This window comes from Papio anubis, chromosome X (assembly GCF_008728515.1).
Source record: "Papio anubis isolate 15944 chromosome X, Panubis1.0, whole genome shotgun sequence".
NCBI lineage: Eukaryota > Metazoa > Chordata > Mammalia > Primates > Cercopithecidae > Papio > Papio anubis.
This window is the reverse complement of record NC_044996.1, coordinates 24,843,204-24,864,935: the sequence shown is the minus strand read 5'-3', so window position 1 is coordinate 24,864,935 and position 21,732 is coordinate 24,843,204. Positions and strand designations below refer to the sequence as shown.

General features: G+C 35.6%; 1 protein-coding gene across 6 annotated transcripts in view; it reads right to left on the bottom strand.

Annotated features, from left to right (window-relative positions):
• Nucleotides 1–21,732, bottom strand: part of SMARCA1 (SWI/SNF related, matrix associated, actin dependent regulator of chromatin, subfamily a, member 1) — a 77,868-nt gene that overhangs the window by 16,967 nt on the left and 39,169 nt on the right. For all 6 annotated transcript variants that reach the window (XM_009198229.2, XM_009198230.2, XM_003918254.3 and 3 more), the window contains 6 exons: nt 18,645–18,755; nt 18,273–18,386; nt 8,800–8,922; nt 6,353–6,485; nt 3,416–3,534; nt 3,092–3,304 (listed from right to left, as the gene is read on the bottom strand). In XM_009198229.2, the coding sequence (XP_009196493.1) occupies nt 3,092–3,304; nt 3,416–3,534; nt 6,353–6,485; nt 8,800–8,922; nt 18,273–18,386; nt 18,645–18,755 (813 nt within the window). The remainder of the gene's footprint in view (nt 1–3,091; nt 3,305–3,415; nt 3,535–6,352; nt 6,486–8,799; nt 8,923–18,272; nt 18,387–18,644; nt 18,756–21,732) is intronic.

Genomic DNA, 21,732 nt, shown 5'->3' with positions numbered 1-21,732 from the left:
GATCATCAATGACCATCAATCCATTTCTATAATTTCCTAATTGTTGATATTATCATGAAATATTCTAAAAAGAAGTTCCAAATGTATGTGTATTTTAAAATATATTATTTATACTCTAAATTCAGAATTATAAGCAAAAATTATCCATTAACTAGAAGGGAAATAAAAATTTAATAGAAAAAAATAATAAAACTTTTCAATTAAAATATTTAAATACAAAATAAACTATTGCAGGTTTTTGAAGATTGTTCAGAAATAGTAAATTCCACTTTCTAGAAGGTAATTGAAGACAGAAATGTCTTCATCTTTAACAGACAAAAAAAGATTTCATTTTATGATCATTTAAATAGTTAATATGTGCTTTTTAGAAAATATACTTGAGATTTAAATTTCTCGGTAAAGAAAGAGTACAGAGGTAAATGTTTTGTAAAAAGAAGATGGAGGAAAAACAGATTTTTTACAAGGGAGTTCAGAGACATCTAGTGGTTGGTAATATTATACTGGATATTTTTCTTAGAAAATAAAATAAGGTTATGTAGTTCCACAGTTGTGTTCACATTATAAACAGTATAAGATTTTCCTTGCAGTTTGAATGCGTTTCGTCCTACTGGTTTAATGATTCCAGAAACTGAAAACAGCATTAAGCTCTCAACCTTTTAAAAAAAATAGCAAAATATCACTGAAATAAAAACTCAAAATTCAATAACTATTCTATCACAGAAAAGGGTATGTTTGTTCTAAAATATGATTAACTGACAAATGCAGCTAGGCATTTGTCTTTTACAAGCTGTTAGTGGTGCTCTAAATTAAATCATTACATGTATAAAACCCCAAATGGCTAAAAGATTTATCCCGCATGGCTTTTAAAAGGAGTTCTCTGCTAAACATAGTCATAGATTCACCGTGCTAAAAGGGACCTTAAAAGGCCAAGTAACTCACCGCCAATGTCTTCAGAGAGTCAAAATAGAATTCCACTTTCAAAGGCTGATGAAAAGCTATTCTACATTGTTCTTCAATAATCTATTTCAATGACCCAAAGAACCCTATAAAACAACTCTCCCCTATATCTAACCTCAGTCCTTCATGTTACAGATTACCTATCTTTTTTATTCTTTTCTTAATTCTTCCTACTGTATCTTGCTAACATATATATCTTTTCATAGTCTTTTGTACAAGTATAGCACTTTACACTTATCCCTATTAAATGTCATGTTTGCTGGGCGCGATGGCTCATGCCTATAATCCCAGCACTTTGGGAGGCTGAGGCGGGTGGATCACATGAGATCAGGAGTTTGAGACCAGCCTGGCCAACATGGTGAAACTCCGTCTCTACTAAAAATACAAAAGTTAGCTGGACGTGGTGGCAGGCGCCTGTAATCCCAGCTACTCGGGAGGCTGAGACAGGAGAACTGCTTGAACCTGGGAGGTGGAGGTTGCAGTGAGCCGAGATTGCACCACTGCACTCCAGCCTGGGTGACAAGAGTGAAACTCCGTCTCAAAATAAATAAATAAATGCCTACATACATACCAAAATAAATAAATAAATAAATGTTGTGTTGCTAGATTCAACTGACCCATCATTCCAACTGCTCTAGTTCCTTCTGGATCATGGCTTGGTCTAAAATGTCTGCTAGCTCTCCAAGCATACACCATTCATAAATTTGATGGACATATTCCACACACTCTAAATTTTTGTTAAAGTTTTAACAAATATGTGATCTTCTAAAGCACCTGCCAAAATTAATGTCTTCACTACAGTAACCCAGATTTTTCCTTTCTTTTTATTCAACTTGAACTGAAAACATAAAGTGAGTCAAGCAAAATATTAAGCATTGTTTCACACTCAGTCCCAACTTTTAGACAAAAAGATATTTATGATAGGTAGCAGCTAAGAAAAATGTATCCTATTTTATGATTAGTCACAAAAATATTGTTTGGATTGTTAGTTTCTGGTTGCTTTTAACTCTTAGGCTGCATAAATCTACTTTTGTCTTAATTACCTTGGCTGACAAAAGATTAACAATGTCAACATTAAAAATGTGTTACATGTATTTCAAAATCATCGTGAACACCACTGCTAAGTAGGACTAGAATAGGAACACAATTCGCATTAGAAAGTAATGGAGGAAATCACATAAGCTAAAATAAAATATCTCTTCAACTTAAATATTCTGTTTCCTAAAAAAAAAAAAAAACTCAACTCAGGCAACAACTCCTTTTCATTGAAAGCCCATCTTTAAGTCACTCACATAGTCTCAAGTATAATCTGCTTAATTACAAATGGGAAAATACACCTCTAAAGTGGAGAGCTCTGAAGATCAGCACATTAACAAGTGACCAAACTTAGCATCACCAACAGTGTGACAACATGACATAATGTGCCTTCTGATGGGATGCAATAAAAAATACATAACATCACTTCCATAGCACTCTTGCCAAATATGTTGAACCTAAATCTTACAATAAGTAATGAGGCAAATCCACAATGCGGGACATTCTACAAGACAGCTAGCCTGGACACCTTTAAAAAGTCATGATCACGAAAACCAAAAAGTTGTGGATTAAAAGAGATTAAAGAGACCCAACAACGAAATGCAATGTGTGAAACTTGTAGGATCATCAATTTTAAAAAAACAGCTATAAAGAGCATTTTGGGGGCCACTGGAAAATCTTACACATGGACTGTATACTAAATGACATTACTGAATCAATGTTTTCAGGTGGGACGGTGGTTATGTAAGAAAATGTCATTATTCTTAGGAGATATATGCTTAAGTATTTAGAGGTGAACACTCACATTGTCAGTAATTTTCAAATGGTTCAAAATATAGTTAAGTATACTTATAAATATAAACTATAGATATGCATTTCAGAATATAGAATATAGATGCCCCCATATTTTTAATACAAAGTATAGATTCTACAGGTATGTATAGGTGCTGCATATGTATACATATATATACAGAGAGAGAGAAAGAGAGAGCACCAATGTGCCAAAATGTTAATTGGAGAATCTAGGTGAAGGATATATGACGTCTGAAATTTTTCAAAATAAAAAGTTGGAGGAAATCGGTAAGAAAGGAATACATACCATGGCAGTCCTAGACTTGATAAACCAGTCAAATCTAAACTGGGGAGCATTTCGTACACACTGTCTTAATTCTTCATATACATTTTCTCTATCAAAGCCCATTTTGTGTAACATACAAATCAAGAATCTATCTTCTTCCTCAGTATAGTTCTTTCCTTTGCTGGTTCCATATTGAATGCGCAACTGATGAAATGGAGCCTTGTATCTTGCAATCTGTGTATTTAAACAAAATAGTGCTTTTAATTGAACGTGCAGTAAGAAGTCAAAGCTGACCACCATATCAATTAAGACGATCTAATAATAATTTGACATAAAATATAGTACTTTGGCATCCAGGGCTTTCTTGATACTGATCCTTCGTTGAATTCTTGCTTCTCCACGTTCAATTTGAGCCATAATTTTCTCAATGTCCTGTAATTCATTGCAACGTTCCCAAAATACAGCTGAAAAACAGAGTTATTTCTTTACAATCCTATTATTTAAGCAAATAAATCCAAGGAATTGTAGAATAAGGAATTAATGGGAAAGAATGCAGTAAGCTTGTACTTCTTAAAATTAAGATTCACATTCATCTTATATATATAATATGTTCAATTATTAAATACTACTAACTTTTCACTTAAAAATAAGACCTCAACAAGGTTTTAGGCTAGCAATGTTCCCTTCATGAAATAGTATGGAATCTTATGATCCATCCCAAATGACTAGGATTTCAAAAGATGGTGCAGACACTGATGTAAGATAGGCTTTTTACTCAAACATGATAGAAAAGGGACCAAACACATAAAGAGACACAGGAGAGAGCAATATATAAACAGTGAATATAGCTTCCTAGCATGCAAAAACAATTATGGGCCGGGCGCAGTGGCTCACACCGTAATCCCAGCACTTTGGGAGGCCGAAGTGGGCAGATTGCCTGAGGTTGGGAGTTTGAGACCAGCCTGGTCAACATGGTGAAACCTCGTCTCTACTAAAAATATGAAAATTAGCTGCGCATGGTGGTGCGCGCCTGTAATTCCAGCTACTCGGGAAGCTGAAGCGGGAGAATTGCTTGAACCCGGAAAGTGGAGGCTGCAGTGAGCCAAGATCACGCCATTGCACTCCAGCCTGGGTGACTGAGTGACGCTCTGTCTCAAAAACAAACAAATAAACAAAAAAACCAAGCTATTATGAACAGATTGTTCAAATTTTTTCTATGGAGCAGCCATTTCTCCTGAAATTGTCATTTGCTTTTGGAATCACTCAGTAATCATCTTACGGTATTTCCAATGACCAATAGTGTGTTTTTAAACTTACTTGGAATACCCTTTTCTCATTATTAAAAAACAAAAAACAAACAAAAAAAAAACAACAAAAAAAAAACCTCATTGGGATTTTAATTGCATACACACTGAAAAATACTTCAAGTCACTCAACCAGATTTTATAGATGAGCCAAATAATCTGGCTGTATTAATATGTCACATCTTATGACTTCAATGAAAGGCCTTTTAATGACATACTCCACATCCTCAAGCTTTTCATTTTTAGAGCCTATCAAGAAAGGTATGTGAGCACTCTGATTTTTATAAGCACCTGTGTTCATTTATTCATTCACTCAATCATTCAACAAATATTTAAACAACTGCTATGTACAAGATACTGTATATTCAAGGGTGGCCAATTGTATACATTTCTTCTCTTACTGTAACCAACTACAACAAACTCATTGCAATGTCCCCACCCTGTGACATGGCCCCCAACCTGGCAGGCAGCAATTAAATAGTCCTGAGCTAGTCATGCCACCTGGCCTGGTGTCAAATTTGAAAGAATGTCTGACAGGACAATCTTTTTAAATCACATTTTTTCTTGCAACTTCACACACACTGATGTTATCTCCCTGCCTATCTTCTGAAGAAAATTCTTCTTAAAAATCTCTCTGCACATACCCTTTTACATTCTTTTCATTCAACTCTTGATGCTAAAATTTCTCTCTTCAATCTATTTTTTCCCCTAAGCCTCCAAATGCCCTAAATTTATGTGCTAAATGTTCAGAGTAATAGTAATGTCATGCTGGTATCAAGGAAAAGGAAGTTCATAAACTTAATGTTATATGTAATAAAAACTCAATACAACTGACCTCTAAAGTCCCCCCAGAAGACCCTTTTAGATTTCCAGAAGAAAAAAAAAAATCTCTCTACTTAAATCTGGATTTCTTCAAGCACTAGCATGCTAGATAAATTAAAAGCTGTTCCTAGCCATTATTAATCTTTAGTATATTTATTGTTACTGTAATATTTCTTTCCTACTATTGCAAAAACAGAATTTCAGTGGTTAGGTTAAATAGATTTGGGGCAGGGTATATCATAGAAACTTAAACCTACTTTGCGATTGTTTCAATGACAAAAAATGCTCTAGATTCTAAACATCTTGTTTCAAATTATAATTTTAAGAGCTGAACCTATTTGGAAGTTAGAAAAGTCCTATATACTACATATAGAAAACTTGCTAGACATATTTACCTATTTTTAATAAGATTTCTGGATAGCTAAACACGAGGAGGTTTCTGGAGAGTGGCGTGCCCAGGGAGGGCACTGAAGCGCTGCACCCCTTGGCCCATACCTTGCCCTACACGCTTCATCTGTATCCTTTGCAATATCCTTTATAATAAACCAGTAAGTGTAAAAAAAATCCATATGCTTCAGCAGCTACACTGATTCTGGTCGAGCTTAACAACACAGGTGAGTAAGAGAGGGAGACGATTCGAGGACCAGTTAACAGATTGATTAAAGCAACCTTTTCAGCTCTATGCCCACTAGCCTCAAGTTAATGGGACCCACAGGAACTCTCTGGAAAAGGTTGGAACTCTGAGGGTGTTTGAGCATCTAAATGGGCCTGACGGGAACTCTCTACATTAAGGACGACCTAGAAAGAAAGGCATGAATTCAGTCCACTGAATATGAATCTCAGAACTGAACCAGAAGAGGACCAAATTCCAGAGGTGGGAAGGTGGGAAACTAATTTTGTCAATGCTTATCCAATAGCCACCCTTGTTTTATCGAGCTTTATTTGGCTCTTTTAGCTAGGTGATAGAAACAATAGCAGTCAGTTTGTTAGGATAAATCTTATAATCTTTTCATAGAAATACAAGTACAGTTTATACTCTCATCTATGTCTTATTCATAAAAGTTTAAAACATCTCTGAACAAAGGTACAATTAAACTGGTGCTACATAAATGAATAATGTTAAAATACAACACCATGTTTCAAATTATATACAAACCTGAATACTCCATGACCTCCTCAGGGGATTTGCCCTCTACCTCTCGAGCTATGTTATCAATGTCATCTCTTCCATATTTCTCATTAGCTTTAATAAACTGGTTAAAATCTCGTTTAGTCCAGTTTGTGAAACCCTGTGAACAAAAAGTTAAGCATTATCAATAGATGTTAAATTAATAAATCCATTTATTGTCCTATTTACTTCTATACAATGATACATTTTAAAACACTTTAAAAGACTTAAAATGTTTCTCCTCATAAAATTGCACATATTTTATGTTGGAATCAAAAGTTGAGTGAGAGTTGTTACAGAAATAACTGCTTTTCTATTACAAAGAGAATGTAATCCTCTCCAAGTACTTAAAGTTGATATATAGTTCTAAGATTTTCTGTAGTTTTTAATTTCATATTTTATAGATGCCTACTACATTAAAATACAAATGCATGAAAATAAAAATGCTAATATAAATGCTGAAGTCGTGATATTCTAGTACTTCAATGATTTTTTTCACAGATCTGTTCCCATGTAAATTAAGAGAGAGAAATGTGGATACACTAAATCAAAAGAACACTGAGAATAACCAAAAGAGAATGCAAAAAAAAAAAAATTCTAACTCTTTACATCATTCTGAACTAGTGGGAATAAATAATTTCTGTTCTAAATTATGTTCCTAAATAGAACTTCTACAAGCAGAATGTTATTGGAGCCACTCAATTTCTTTACTAAAACATAAAACACTTTAGCCAGTGTTTTAAATTCCCTTGGCATTATTAGCATGTCTGTGAAGTCACAAGACCAAGAATTTGTTTTCCACTCCTCGAGCCCCAACTCACAAAAACGTGATACTCTAGACATTGCAAAACTCTATCCCTGGCTTTTAGTCGATAAAGATTTCAGATGACCCCACATTTTGTTCCTATGTACTGCCATGGTTTTTGAAAAAGATTAATTATTTAAGGTAGCAGAGAAGGACAAAAATGAATTCATCTACTAGGAGGGACAGAAAACTGATTATATTTCTAATCACAAACTAAAATATTATCTCAGTTGAGATTGTATATTCATGTTATACCATACATTCACAATATACTCCAAGCCATGTAGCATTCTAAAGCCGTAACTTCACTTTTGCATTCAGGAAATACATTTTGAAAACAGAAGATGAATATTTAAATGTTTTATTTTATCCTGTGGTAAGTTCTAATATTCAGCCATCTGCAATTATATTTTCAAACTAAACTTTATTACTTCCAGGCATTTGGTTCAAAAACTTATGAATGTAATTTGTGAAAATCCAATACACATACAATAAAATTACATGTTACAGCAAAGACCTATATAATAAATAACATATAAATATAAAAACTATCTTTCAATAATTAATGCGGAGAATTACCTGCTATTATGCATTGCACATTGTTCAAAATTTGTTGAATAAATAAATCTTGCTGGCAACCCTCTATACTAAAGTAATGTCTTACAAGTACACATTTTGCTTTCGCAAGCCTTCTGTGCTGAAATTCTTTTTACCTTCTATAGTTTATTTTAGAAGTAGAACACTCGTAAAACTCATTATAGCAATAATAACTTGAAAGCATTAATATTTTGTTCAAATGGAAGCCTTTCTAATTTAATAATTGTTATACAATGATCACCTTAAAAAGTTTCAGAAATATCATTGCATGAAAATTCTAAAAAAAAATAAAAATAATTTTGAAAATTATGAAATTATTCTATTAATAAAAAATTAATGGAATATAACTTCAGGAGACAATTCACATCTATAAACAAAAGAAATTTAAATTTTCAAGAATATGCTAATAACAGGCTTGGCCCGTTGGCTCACACCTGTAATATCAGCTGCACTTTGGGAGGCCAAGGTGGGCGGATCACTTGAGGTCAGGAGTTTGAGGCTAGCCTGGCCAACATGGCAAAACCCCATCTCTACTAAAAACACAAAAATTAGCCAGGCACGGTGGCGGGTGCCTGTAATCCCAGTTACTCAGGAGGCTGGGGCAGGAGAATCACTTGAACCCGGGAGGTGGAGGATGCAGTGAGCTGAGATTGCACCACTGCACTCCGGCCTGGGTGACAGAGCAAGACTGTCTCAAAAAACAAAAAAGAATATGTTAATAACTACTGTCTATCAGAATTCAAATGTGGATTCAGTGACCTTATTATAATTGGCAAAATGTGTGTCATATTGCTAATACTTTACACTTATATTTTGCATATACATACTACTTAGTATTTCCAAAAGAGCATATTCTATAAGATCAATTTTTAAAAATAGGGATTTTGGTCTAAACATGTTTACAAAATAGCCCTGAGTTTTGCTGGTGTGTCAAACTAGGATACTAGGCCCATACAAAAAAGTAAGTGTGATCTGTATTTTCTTTTTTTCTATCGATTGACTGTAAATATTTCAGCCATTGAAAATACTTTACTTGGGTGAGAAGTTTTTCCTTTTCTTCAGTCTCTTCTGGTGTAAGAGGTTCAGCTCCATCAATCTTTTTTTGCTCTTCTCTTTGAGCCAGAGCTGGATTTGGGATATCAGGATTCCTTGGGACCTATAAATCAAGAGACAAACTAAGAGTAAACTGACGAGAAAAATTAATTACTAAGGCTGTATATACACAGCCTTATCAATCTTTAGAGTTATTTCAAGAGTAAACAATATAAAATCATAGTCAGAATGACACATGGTCCTCTCCACATTTCTGCTACCATGATCCTATTGAAGTAAAAACTATTATTGTGCCACATGATATTCCATAGTTAAAACTCATTAGTAAATGCCACATTAGATTTCATATATGATTATACTCTGGAACAAAGTCTATCCTTATACTATTGTAATATACAGAACAAACAAAAAGTTTGGCAGTAAAAAGAAAAAAGAACCCGTATTACCCTGGCAACACAGAGCAGAATGGAGAACTGGCAATGCACCTAAACATTACATCCAACAGTCTGATCAGTTCAATGTGCAAAAAGAAAGGAGTGCTTTTATTGCCTGCGAAGGTATGTAAGGGGAGAGAGCATTTTTACATAAAATCGAAAGTTTGGAAAACATAACAGGATAATGAAGAAAAAAGAAGAAACAGAGAACATAAGAGGGAAGGGTATAGTAGAGCACACAAATAGCTATGATAGGACCAGTGGTCAAGGGGGGGAAAGACTAACAACAGCAGTGACCAACAGAAATCATATATGGTGTTTTGGGCACAGAACTGCAAATACAGTGACAACTGAGAACAGAACTCAAGTTCAAAAGATGAGGACAGAAGCTCAGCTCTCCAAGAAAGCAAGCTGCCACCTGTATCTCAAAACTGTAGCCTGCAGAGCCTCAGTGTATCACAGTGAGCATATACAACCAGTGTGGTTCAGCAGTATGGGGCTGAACTATACTGGGTGTATGGAGGAACAAATGAAGTCTCTCAGCCTAAAGCCTGATATCATCGCTATGTGCATCTGCAGCTACAAGGAAGCACATTGATTTAAGAGGGCAAGTATATAACATGTGTACTACACTTTATAGCATTCCATTAAACATGAAAATAAAAGGGCTGGCAGTAAGCCTTCCACTGCTTGAAATGCACACATATCACAAATGACTCATTCCCTAGGGGCATCTGGTAGTCATGGTTTTACTATCCTGTAATTATAATACATATTAGAGTGCATTTTTCTCATTGTTGTATGTATTTCATAGAGTTTAGAACTATATCACTGCAACTTAAAAATAACCTTTAAACAATAACTATTAAGGACAATAGTTCTTCAAGTATAAAACCTAACTGAGCATTAAAAAGAAATACTGAGAAAGTAGACTCACCTGTAATCATCAGTATCAGGCAATCAAATTAGCAGGTATTGACTAAATGTCTATTACATAGAACTATGATAAGTATTGACTGGAATATAACTATAAGTTTTATCCCTTATCCCAAATGTTTCAGACCAGAAGTGTTTCAGATTTCAGATTTTTGGGGGGTTTGGAATATCTGCATTACACTTATCTGTTGAGCATTTCTAACTTGAGAATCCGAAATCAAAAAAATGCTCCAATGAGCATTTCCTTTGGGTGCAATGTCAGGGCTCAAAAGGTTTTGGATTCTGGAGCATGTCAGATTTCAGACTTTTGAATTAGGGAAACTCTACCTATATTAGATATGGTCCTTGCCCACAAGGAGCTCACAAACTAGTTGTGGAATTTTGAGCTGTACCTTAAGGACTCTAAGGATTTGGGGAGATGGAGAAGGAAGAAAGAATATTCTAGGCTAGGGCAGTATGAGCAAAAACATGAAGGCAGAAATGTGCGGAAGGCACACATAGGGTTTATGTTGAAAAGAGATAAGAAACAAGGCCAGGTAGAGACAGATTTACAGGGTCTTGAAACTACACAGAAGGTTCTGCAGACTTTTGAACAAGGGAGTGAAGTATCAAAATGTAGCGTTTTTACCTGTAAGCCTTCTGCTGAATGGACTGAAGTGGAGAAGCGACTGACAGGTAAGAGAACCTGCTGAACTATCATAATCTAGAAATGAGGCATGATCATCTGGACTACGATGGTGGCAAACGGAAATGGAAAAGAAGGTGTACATTTAAAATGAAATGTAGCCCAGTCATAGCATGATTAAAAACAACTTCTCTTCAGTAGCTAAACCCAGTGTTAAAATTACAGGCATACCAGCAATTCCATTCCTAAGTATTTACGCAAAGAAAGGAAAACGTTATCTATACAAAGACTTTGACAAGATTCTTCACAGTAGCTTTACTCATCATAGCCAAAAGGCAGAAAACAGCCCAGACGACCATCAAGAGAATGGATAAGCAAACTGTGGCCTATCCATACAATGGAATAGGGGTTCTACAATCAAAAGGAAAGAGCCACACAGATACATGGGACAACATGGCTGAATCTCTAAAACATTATGCTAAGTGAAACAAGCCTTATACATATGGTATGATTCCATTTATGTGAAATTCTAGAACAAAACTTAAAAATCTAATCTATGGAGGGAAAGATCAGAACAGTGGTTGCATCTGAGGAGTGCATATGGTCACTGGGAAGAGGCACTTTCTAGGGTGACAGTAATGGTCTATATCTTTATAGGAGGAGTTCAAGTTACATAAGAGTATGCATTTGTGAGAAAACAATGAATGGTACACTTAAGGTTTATATATTTCACTCTATGTAAATGTTACTTTAAAAAATCATAAACAAAATATGACTGGCTAATGACATGCATGTTGAAGTGTTTCTGGGTAAAATGTACTTATGTCTCCAACTTTGAGATGCATAATGATAAGATAAACACCCATATGATAGAGGGCCAGATAAATGGAAAAATAGGTGAAAAAGCAAATACGATAAGATGTAAACTGTCAAATATATGTGGTGTATATATGGGTGTTCACTGTACAATTATTTCAACATTTTTTTATTTTTAAAAATCCTTCATAATTTTTTTTTAAAAAGTACAGATACAGCTTTAAAAGTTAATAGACCCCTTAAATTCCTGGTATGTGAAATTACTTTGATTTCAAATTTTAATTTTAATTGAAAGAAATCTCTTTGATCTTAAGATATTCTTCTCTTAAATATTTTCAAAATTTCCATGTCCAACAAACTATATTTTTAACAAAATGAAAATATTTTATAAACATCTAATTTATGACAGAAAATAGATAATATACCCACATAAAATAAAATAAAAATGTTTATTCCCATGCAGACATCCCCATACTAAAAACTTCCCCTTTCAACTTCTAATACAAGCAAAATCAGAATATTTTATAAAACCATTGGATTTTAGGATCCACTGCAATTTATGCTATATCCAGTGGTCATATTAATTAACATAGCAAAACAAGAATGACTTCATGAAAGCTTTGTTTGCTATTTTAATTCTAGAAAATACTCAAATAGCTGCTAAAATGTTTAGAATTAGAAAAGGCTCAAATTTTCTAAATTCCTATATCTCCCGCTGATATGGTTTGGCTGTGTCCCCACTCAAATTTCATCTTGAATTGTAGCTCCCATAATTCCCATGTGTCATGGGAAGGACCCAACGGGAGGTAACTGAATCATGGGGGCAGGTCTTTCCCATGCTGTTCTCGTGATAGTGAATAATTCTCATGAGATCTGATGGTATTATAAAGAGGAATTCCCCTGCACAAGTTCTCTCTTCCCTTCTAACAAGGAGGATGTGACTTACTCCTCCTTGTCTTCCGCCACGATTGCGAGGCCCCCTGAGTCATGTGGAACTGTGAGTCAATTAAACCTCTTTTCTTTATAAATTACCCAGTCCCGGGTATGTCCTTATCAGCAGTGTGAAAACAGACTAATACACCTCCTATAAAAAAATCTTAATAGTCATCATTTTAATAAGACATATTTTTTTTTGCCTCATGAGGTTCATATCAGCATTAAGCTTCCTAGAATGATTTCAAAGTGCTACATTATAAATTAAGCAGATAGGCCAGGCATGGTGGCTCACACCTGTAATCCCAGCACTTTGGGAGGTCAAGGCGGGTGGATCACTTGAGGTTAGGAGTTCGAGACCAGCCTGGCCAACATGGTGAAACCCCGTCTCTACTAAAATTATAAAAACTAGCTGGGTGTGGTGATGGGTGCCTGTAATCCCAGCTACTCGGGAGGCTGAGGCAGGAGAATTGCTTGAACCCAGGAGATGGAGGTTGCAGTGAGCTGACACAGTGCCGCTGCACTCCAGCCTCAGCGAGACAGTGAGACTCTGTCTCAAAAAAAAAAAAAAAATTAAGCAGACAAATTACAGACCAATAGTACTGAATAGATAAGTAGGAGGTATTTAAAGTCTTCATACTCTATGTCTCATTATGATCTCCAGCAACACAATATATAAAAAGTTATCTTTCTACAGGAAAAATCTCAATTATTATTTGGATTTCTAGTCAGATGCTAAGGAATTCGTGATTAAGAACTGTATTCCATGAAGTAGTGAAAAATTTTTTTGGCCTTGTTTCTTAGGAGTAGTTTAGCAAGCATTGCATAGAAAATATGGAATACTGAATTAAATGTGACACCACACAAAATAAAAGCAGTAACCTGAAATCAGCTCACATTTTAGTTCTACCACTGAAAAAATAGGTGGCCCCCAATGACACATTACCAAAACTGACAAAGATTATGGAACTTTCTCCATTTATCAAATGTTTATATTTGTCCCTCAAGAATTTTTTATTGGGGATAAATGTTAGAATGTTCTACAGCTTTCTTAAGCTTCAAATGTGGCAAAACTCTTGCATTCCAGGTGTTAGACTCAATGGAATGTCCAGATATTCTGGATTTTTTATGCTGCAATTGAAAGTTCAATTAAGTCATCCTCTTCCAATATAAAGGTTTTAGTGACCAAGTGATTGCATGCATTAAATAACAACTCCTTTAAGTCGAAAGAGCAATGAAGCTTTTGAATATGCCTAAGGTCAAAGCCTAGATAACAGCAAGAATAGGCACATCATGTACTGCTGTCCACCAAGTGGTTAGGGCAAAACAAATACTTCTCTCACCTTCAAATAAAACAAAACTCTTTAACTCCAGATCTTATTACCAGCAATATTGCTGTGACCTTGTGCTGAATATGAGGGTGGGAAAGGGGGAGCAAAATAGAAAATAAAAATGCAAATAACCAGGAAGTACAAGGAAACCGCTCTCTACCAACTGCTTCAAAACTTGTGAGCCCTTCACTAGCGCCACTCCAAATCACAACAGAATAAGCCTTTGGGGACTCAACACAGATAAAACGTAACCATGAACCACAGTGCCCATAGCTATGGGTATCACCTATCTCCCCTTGGCTAACAATCCTTCAGGCAGAAAATGGGGAAAGAGTCCCTTTTTGAGAATCTGTGTATACAGAATACCAGGTAACTCCACCAAAGCAGTTTTGTTTTGTTCATTTGAGGATAAACTAGTGTTCCATTCACTTTGTGGCCCTGATGAGTTTTCTGAAGGTATGAGGGGGAAATAAAGCAATGCTAGCTATGCCTTGAGAAGATATGTCTAATGGTTACATATCACATCATCCTTAAAAGGGAGCTTTTTAAGATGATTAACATGCCTGCTAATCTGTCTATTCTCTGAACTCAAACAAAAAACCACCCAATTAAAGAACCCACCTTAGCTCAGGTCCACAGTTCCTAGTAAAGAATGGAAGAGACAAGGTCCAGAAAGAACCAATATCCAGAAGGTATTCTTATTTGTCTCGTAAATCCTCAGCTAAGCATGTATAGGGAGGATCAAGGCAAGTCTTAAGACAATACGGAAGCAATCTAGGATGTGGCTGAAGAGAGCACAAGGCTAGGAGTAGAGGAGTAGGGGACTGGTTCTCCTTCCACCACCACCACCGCAGTCCAAGTCGCCACCATCTTCTCATTCTGATACTTCAACAGCCTCCTGGCTGGTTTCCTTGGATAAACCTGCCATTCTCTGCAACGCAGTCAAAGTGATCTTTTAAAAATGTAAATCTGGACCAGGCGCGGAGGCTCACACCTGTAATCCCAGCACTTTGAGAGGCCGAGGCGGGCAGATCAAGACATCAAGAAATCGAGACCATCCTGGCCAACACAGTGAAACCCCATTTCTACTAAAAATACAAAAATTAGCTGGACTTGGTGGCATGCGCCTGTAGTCCCAGCTACTGGGGAGGCTGAGGCAGGAGATTCCCTTGAACCCGGGAGGCAGAGGTTGCAATGAGCCAAGATCGCGCCACTGCACTCCAGCCTGGTGACAGAGCCAGACTCCGTCTCAAAAAAAAAAAAAAAAAAAAAAGTAAATCTGATCATAATTTACCATTTATAAGTTGTATGACCTTGAGAAAATTATTCAGGGCAAATGACTCAACCTTTCTATGCTTCAGTTTCCTCATCTGTAAAATAAGGATGTAGTTCAAGGGCTGTTAGAAGGATAATGAGCTAACATTTATAAATAACTTGGAACAATAAGTAACACATGTAAGGACTAAGTATCTGCTATTAGTATTACTTTACCACCCGCCCACCCACTTCCCTGCCTTAAAAACATCTCAGTGGGTTTCCTTTACTCTAAAGCTAAAGTTCAACCTCATTAATATGACCTACAAAGCCCTCCATATGATTTGACTCTACCCACTCAGCAGCCTCATCTCAAGTCACCCTCTTTCTTAACAGTCCCTAACGACACTGGCTTTCTTAGAGCTCCCAGAAAGAGCCATCCTCCTTCCCACCTCAAGACCTTTGCATATGAGGTACCACCTGCCTCAGCTTTTCTATCCCACACTTCACTTAGCTTATTCACATCTCTGGAAACTCAGCTTAAATGACACTTCCTTAGGGAACGCTTCCCTGATCTCCCAGTCCACATGAGATACCCATGTTATATTCCCTTCATTAGCACCACTTGTAAGCACAGAACCACACAAATGCCACCACTATTATACTGTAGTATCTAATGCCTATCTCCTCTATTAGAATGTAAGCTCCATGAGGTGAAAGACCGTCTTATTCACTGCTTTAACCCAAGTGCTTGGCCCAGTACCTGGCACAGAGGAGTGCTCAATAAATAGGTATTAAACTCTGTAAAAAGGTCCTCTTTTTACTCTTTCTCCCTCTCCTCTTGCTTCTTTCAGGGAAACGAGGAAGAGCAAACAATAAGGTGCAATAGCACGAATTCCATGCCATCTATCTCCCCTCTCCCTATTCATCCCTTTCCTCTATAATACTTACACTTCCCCCTCCTCTTCCCCTTCCTTTCTACCACCCTTAATAGCTGTCCCTTCATTCCTCCATCTTCTGAGATTTCCTCTCTTCTCCATCTCCTTACAGCTGGCCACCACCCAAAGAGTCACTGTAAGACTTCATCCCTAACCACAAACTGCCTGTAATGAAAGGTACTGTTTATATTCAAACCAGACCCATGGCCAGAATGTGGTGGGCACTGTAAATTATCATGGGGAACAAAATTTCAGTATCTCCAAAGAAGGAGCATTAAAGTTATATCAGAGATGATTTTTTTAATTGTTGCTACTCAACTACTACTTGGCCTAACTCCCAAATGTCATGCCACACCATTGTAAACACAGTCCTTATTTAGGACTGCAGAAAGAAACAGGGTTTCATCACATGCAGAAAGAGCCCAGAATGTCTGAGTAGAATGAACAGAACATCTGAATACTGAGAAACTGGTTGTGAGACCAGGACCCATGGCAACCCTGTTAGCTCCACGATCTTGAACAAGGTCCTTTAACCTCTCTGAACTTCAGTTTCCTCACCTATTAAATGGTGATGATAATAACACCTACTTCATGAGGTTGTTAGGAATCAACAACCTCAGTATGTGTTAAAGCACTTCGTAACTTATAAAATGTTCTATGCAAATATTTGATTTATTACTGAGGTCTAACATTTCAATTAATTCTCCTTTCAAGTCTCACTAATAACAGTTAATGAAAGTAACAGAAAATAATATTCTAAACCTAAAATTATTATAAACCTTAATGAGATATGTATTTGTTTACCTCATAAGGTAACTACTTCATTATTAAATAATAATTATTGTTAATAAGTATTAATTTTCCTATTTTTGTTTTGCATTTGAACCTATAACTTACTTGTTTCTTCTGGTGTATCACTGTTTTCACTTTCTTTGAAACTAGTTTTATGTCTTATGTGAATGTTCACCCTAAAGATCTATTCTAGTTCCAAAATATAAATGAGTTAAGATATAAGTATCTTATATACATGGAGCTTTTCTAGGCACATTCCAGCTACTAATTAAAATAATGGGTCACAGTTCCAGTTGTGATAAAGGTTTACAAAATAAAATTTAAAACAGAGCTGTTAATTCATAAAACAGAACACTTCATAAAATTAAAATTGTGTTAATATTTTATTTATTTCATTTTATTTTATTTTTGAGACGGAGTCTCCCTCTGTCACCCAGACTGGAGTGCAGTGGCACGATCTCAGCTCACTGCAACCTTCACCTCCCAGGTTCAAGCGATTCTCCTGCCTCAGCCTCCCAAGTAGCTGGGATTACAGGCACCTGCCACCACACCCAGCTAATTTTTGTATTTTTAGTAGACACAGGGTTTTGCCATGTTGGCAAGGCTGGTCTCATACTCCTGACCTCAAGTGATCCTCCTGCCTCAGCCTCCCAAAGTGCTGGGATTACAGGCGTGAGCCACTGCGCCCAGCCAATATTTTATAATGTTTTAATATTAGTGATTATTATACCTTTAGTCATCTCTCTCCATTCACTAGGAAGTCAGTTTCAACATACAGAAATTACCTGGTATGCTTACTCTCTCAATACGACAGATTTAGTGTGACAAATATTAAATTTCACTCATGAAAACTAGGATTCTATCTACCTATATAAATAAGAATTCCAAATACCAAAAGATCATTTTAAAATTGTATAATTCACTATCAAGTTTATCATTATCTTTAACACCTAAGTGACTACAATCTACTACCCACCAGCAAGGCTTTCAGCAACCTATAAGCAATAAAGACAGAAATACTATTTCTTGGACCTATTAAGGAAATGATCAAAAATTTCCTATCATATATTAATATTTGCTTTTAACTGCATACCTATTGTTCTCTCTACATATTCTTTAACTATTCAAAGACTGGCATTATAAAAATAATATGTTGTTATTACTATTTTGAAATATTGCATAATCCTTCATTAATCTCATTTAGTGATGACTGTACTGGTGATTGAGTAGTTAGATGTTTTACATCTAGTTAAACTTCCTCTTTGGTTTTAAAAGCATCACTGTTGTGATTTACTGTTACAGTCTCTCAAAATGCAACACCTTCTAGTCTAGATTAACAGATTAAATTATTTTTAAATATTATATTAAATTAATCTAAAAAATGGAAAAAATACCTTATAGCCTATCGTCTTCCGATAATAAAGAATTTCCTTTTCCAGGAGCTCAAATAAGCGTGGTGGGAAAAATTGAAAATCCTGAACATTTGGCTGTTTTGGAGGCCGTGGAGCCTATGAGAGGAAAATATATTATATATAGTTCTTTTCAGTACAGGAAGTAAACTTACTTATCTTTTGCTATTTCTGTTATATATGGAACAATAAATACAATAAAATCCATTTATATGGCTGGGCCAAATCAAATACTTTTTTGCACTGTTATATTTTAGAGACTATGATTTGGCAATGATATAAGTAAACCTGACCCATAGATCATGTTGCAAGAGAAATCTACTTTAGGACATAAAAACTGGCCTTGTACAGTTTTACCTTTGGAATCTTTGGCTCGCTGACACGCAAAGCCTCTCTAAAGTAGGCATCCACTGCGTAGTTTGCTTTGCGTTCTCGTTTAGGAGGTTCAATCCATTCCACCATGCCAAGCTATACACAACAAACAACAACAAGGGGTTTAATGACTCCAAACAGTTTTAACAAAATCAAGTACATCAAGGCTGCAGAAACATAAGAAAGCAAAAGCCACCAGGAAGAATCAAAACTTGCCTTATAAATCACAATTTACCTCCAAAGTTCCAAAACATAGTGGTACACCAAGTTTAGATGCAAAGACAGTTTTCTTTATTTTTATTTGAAAGTATGTTTAAAAATTAGTTCTTCCTTGGTGATTGAGAAGAATCTGTACAATCTGCTTGTTTTTTTGTTTTGTTTTGTCAAATGAAATAAAGGTAGCTAATATAGAAGGAAGAGTAACATCGCCTATGGTAACTGTAGTTAAGTGTATGAATTAGAAACAGATGAAAGGGGTAAACAATAAATATCAACATGACAAGCATATATCCCTTCAAATAAAGAGAAACGTTCAAATGAGACCTTCTGGAAACGTAGGTATGGCAGAGTTGGAAAAGTTGGTGGAAACAGAAAGACCTAGATTCTGCTACTTCACTAGTCATATAACTTTGGGGAAATTATGTTTTTCCATCTGCAAAATGAGAATAGTAATACCTACCTTAAGGATTACATATGATCATATATGTGAAAGCATTAAGTAAACTGCCAAGAGTTAAATACAAGATATTATTAAACATCCAAAGTAGCATGAACCATGATTTGGCAGCATTACCAATTTTACCCTATTATCAGCTAGAAAATATAATTTAACAGTCAACAGACAAAACTGACACTACAATGTTCTGGAGTCTGAGAAATGGCTTCCCAATCCATATTTTTCTTTATTTCAATCCTTAGCCTAGATCTAGTCTTTACATAAAAAGGGGCATTAATCCACCATTAGTTGTCTCACTCTACTTGATCTAATATAAGGGCTGAATTCCAACCGTGGCATCATATTTTAAGAGTGGATAATAAACCAAGATGACCAGGGTGGTTAGAGATTTACAAATTCTCACAGTGCCTAGAGAAGTAATGGCTAAAGACAGACACAATGGTGACATTTGCATATGTGAAAGTCTATCAAATAGAAAAGAACACAGTTCTTTGTTGATCCATAAGATTAAAACCAATATGGAAAGTTAGAGAAAGTAAAATGGCTACTCAATATAACTTAACTATTAATTAAGTACCTACTGTACTGTGTGCAAGTCAGTGTCAGGGATATACAGATGAATAAAATAATGTCTTTCATCAAGGAACTTGTAACTCAAATAAAAAGTTTTCTGAGAACCAGAGAATATGAAACAGTGAAACAAATTGCCCTGAGAGGGGTAAGATTCCCAACACTGCAGTGTTCAGAGGCTGCATATCTGTCTTAGATGCTAAAGATGAGATTTCTTAATTACAAGAAACTTAGCATAAATGACCATCTAAGAGCCTATGAGATATCAATATTATAATGAGATTATTAGGTAAAATTAGAAATTCCCACAGCAATGAAACAAATTTCGCTTTTCTTTCAGATGGATTAATGTGAAGTGACTGTATTGAAAGAGATATTTTATAAATAACCTCTCTCTCTCTCTCTCTCTCTCTATATATATATATATATGTATATGTATATACTTTTTTTTTTTTTTTTTTTGAGACGGAGTCTCACTCTGTCGCCCAGGCTGGAGTGCAGTGGCGCGATCTCAGCTCACTGCAAACTCCGCCTCCCAGGTTCACACCATTCTCCTGCCTCAGCCTCCCGAGTAGCGGGGACTACAGGCGCCCGCCACCATGCCCTGCTAATTTTTTGTATTTTTAGTAGAGACGGGGTTTCACCATGGTCTCGATCTCCTGACCTCGTGATCCACCCTCCTCAGCCTCCCAAAGTACTGAGATTACAGGCGTGAGCCCCTGCACCCGGCCATAAATAACCAATATCTTATCTTTCTCAATTGGAGTAAAACTAAATTAGTAATAGTTTAAACTTACATTCTACAAGTGATGTATTTAGCTATTTAACCTATACTTGTTTGATGGTCTAGGCATTCAAATTTGAAACAAACATTAAAGGCCAATTCCTCAACTTTCAAAAAAAGAATAAATCATACTGAGTTAGTTTATTTCACATAAGAGTACATTAATGCTAACTTATCTGGGTTAATTTATTCAGGATCACAGCCATCATGACTTAATTTACCAGGTATGGTTGTAAAAGTAATGCAACTGATTCAACATACCATATATGAAAATCTACCTCAATGTATAATTTCCATGATTTATAAATGATATTCTTTCAAGTTTTCACTTCTCCTCAAAAGATAATTTAAACCTATTTTAAGAACCTATCTAGAAAATACAGAGGCAGAAATAAAATATAATCTCAGCTTAGAATATTCAGAAAAAATGTGATTCTGGACATCACTGTTACTGTCAGACATTTAATTATAAAAATACAAGTCATCATAGTTATTAAAATTCTCTTTATCTATGCATCATTACTTTGCTAAAATTAGAAGCACACGGAAACCAGTTAGAGATAGACAAGAATTTTGCTAACTTTTCTCTAAAAATGCGGCTAAGAAGCTCCACTGGTATTTAGACTTCATTGTTTAAAATTTTTCCACTTTATAAAACACTCCTAGTACCCATAAGTCTGTAGGAATAATTGTAAAATTAATAAAATTTATATCACATAATGAGATCTCAAAAGCATATTAGAAAGGCAATTTCCACCCTGTGCAGATAGGCCATCACCTCCATCTCAGCAGGATAAAATATAAGCAGTCTAAGTGAAGATTAGAGATAGGACAATCTGACAAATACAAGTCAAGAAACTAAAAGCTATCAGAAGCAATAACAGAAACAAAGCATTATCAGCATACTAGCTAAAATGCAAAACCAAAATGGCTCTTCTCATTTTCAGTAAAATAAGTACCTAAGAATGAGCTTTTTTATTTTAAGAAAATTCATTTCCCTCAGTTCAAAAATATAACAGCTTTATGGAGCAATTTGAGCAACA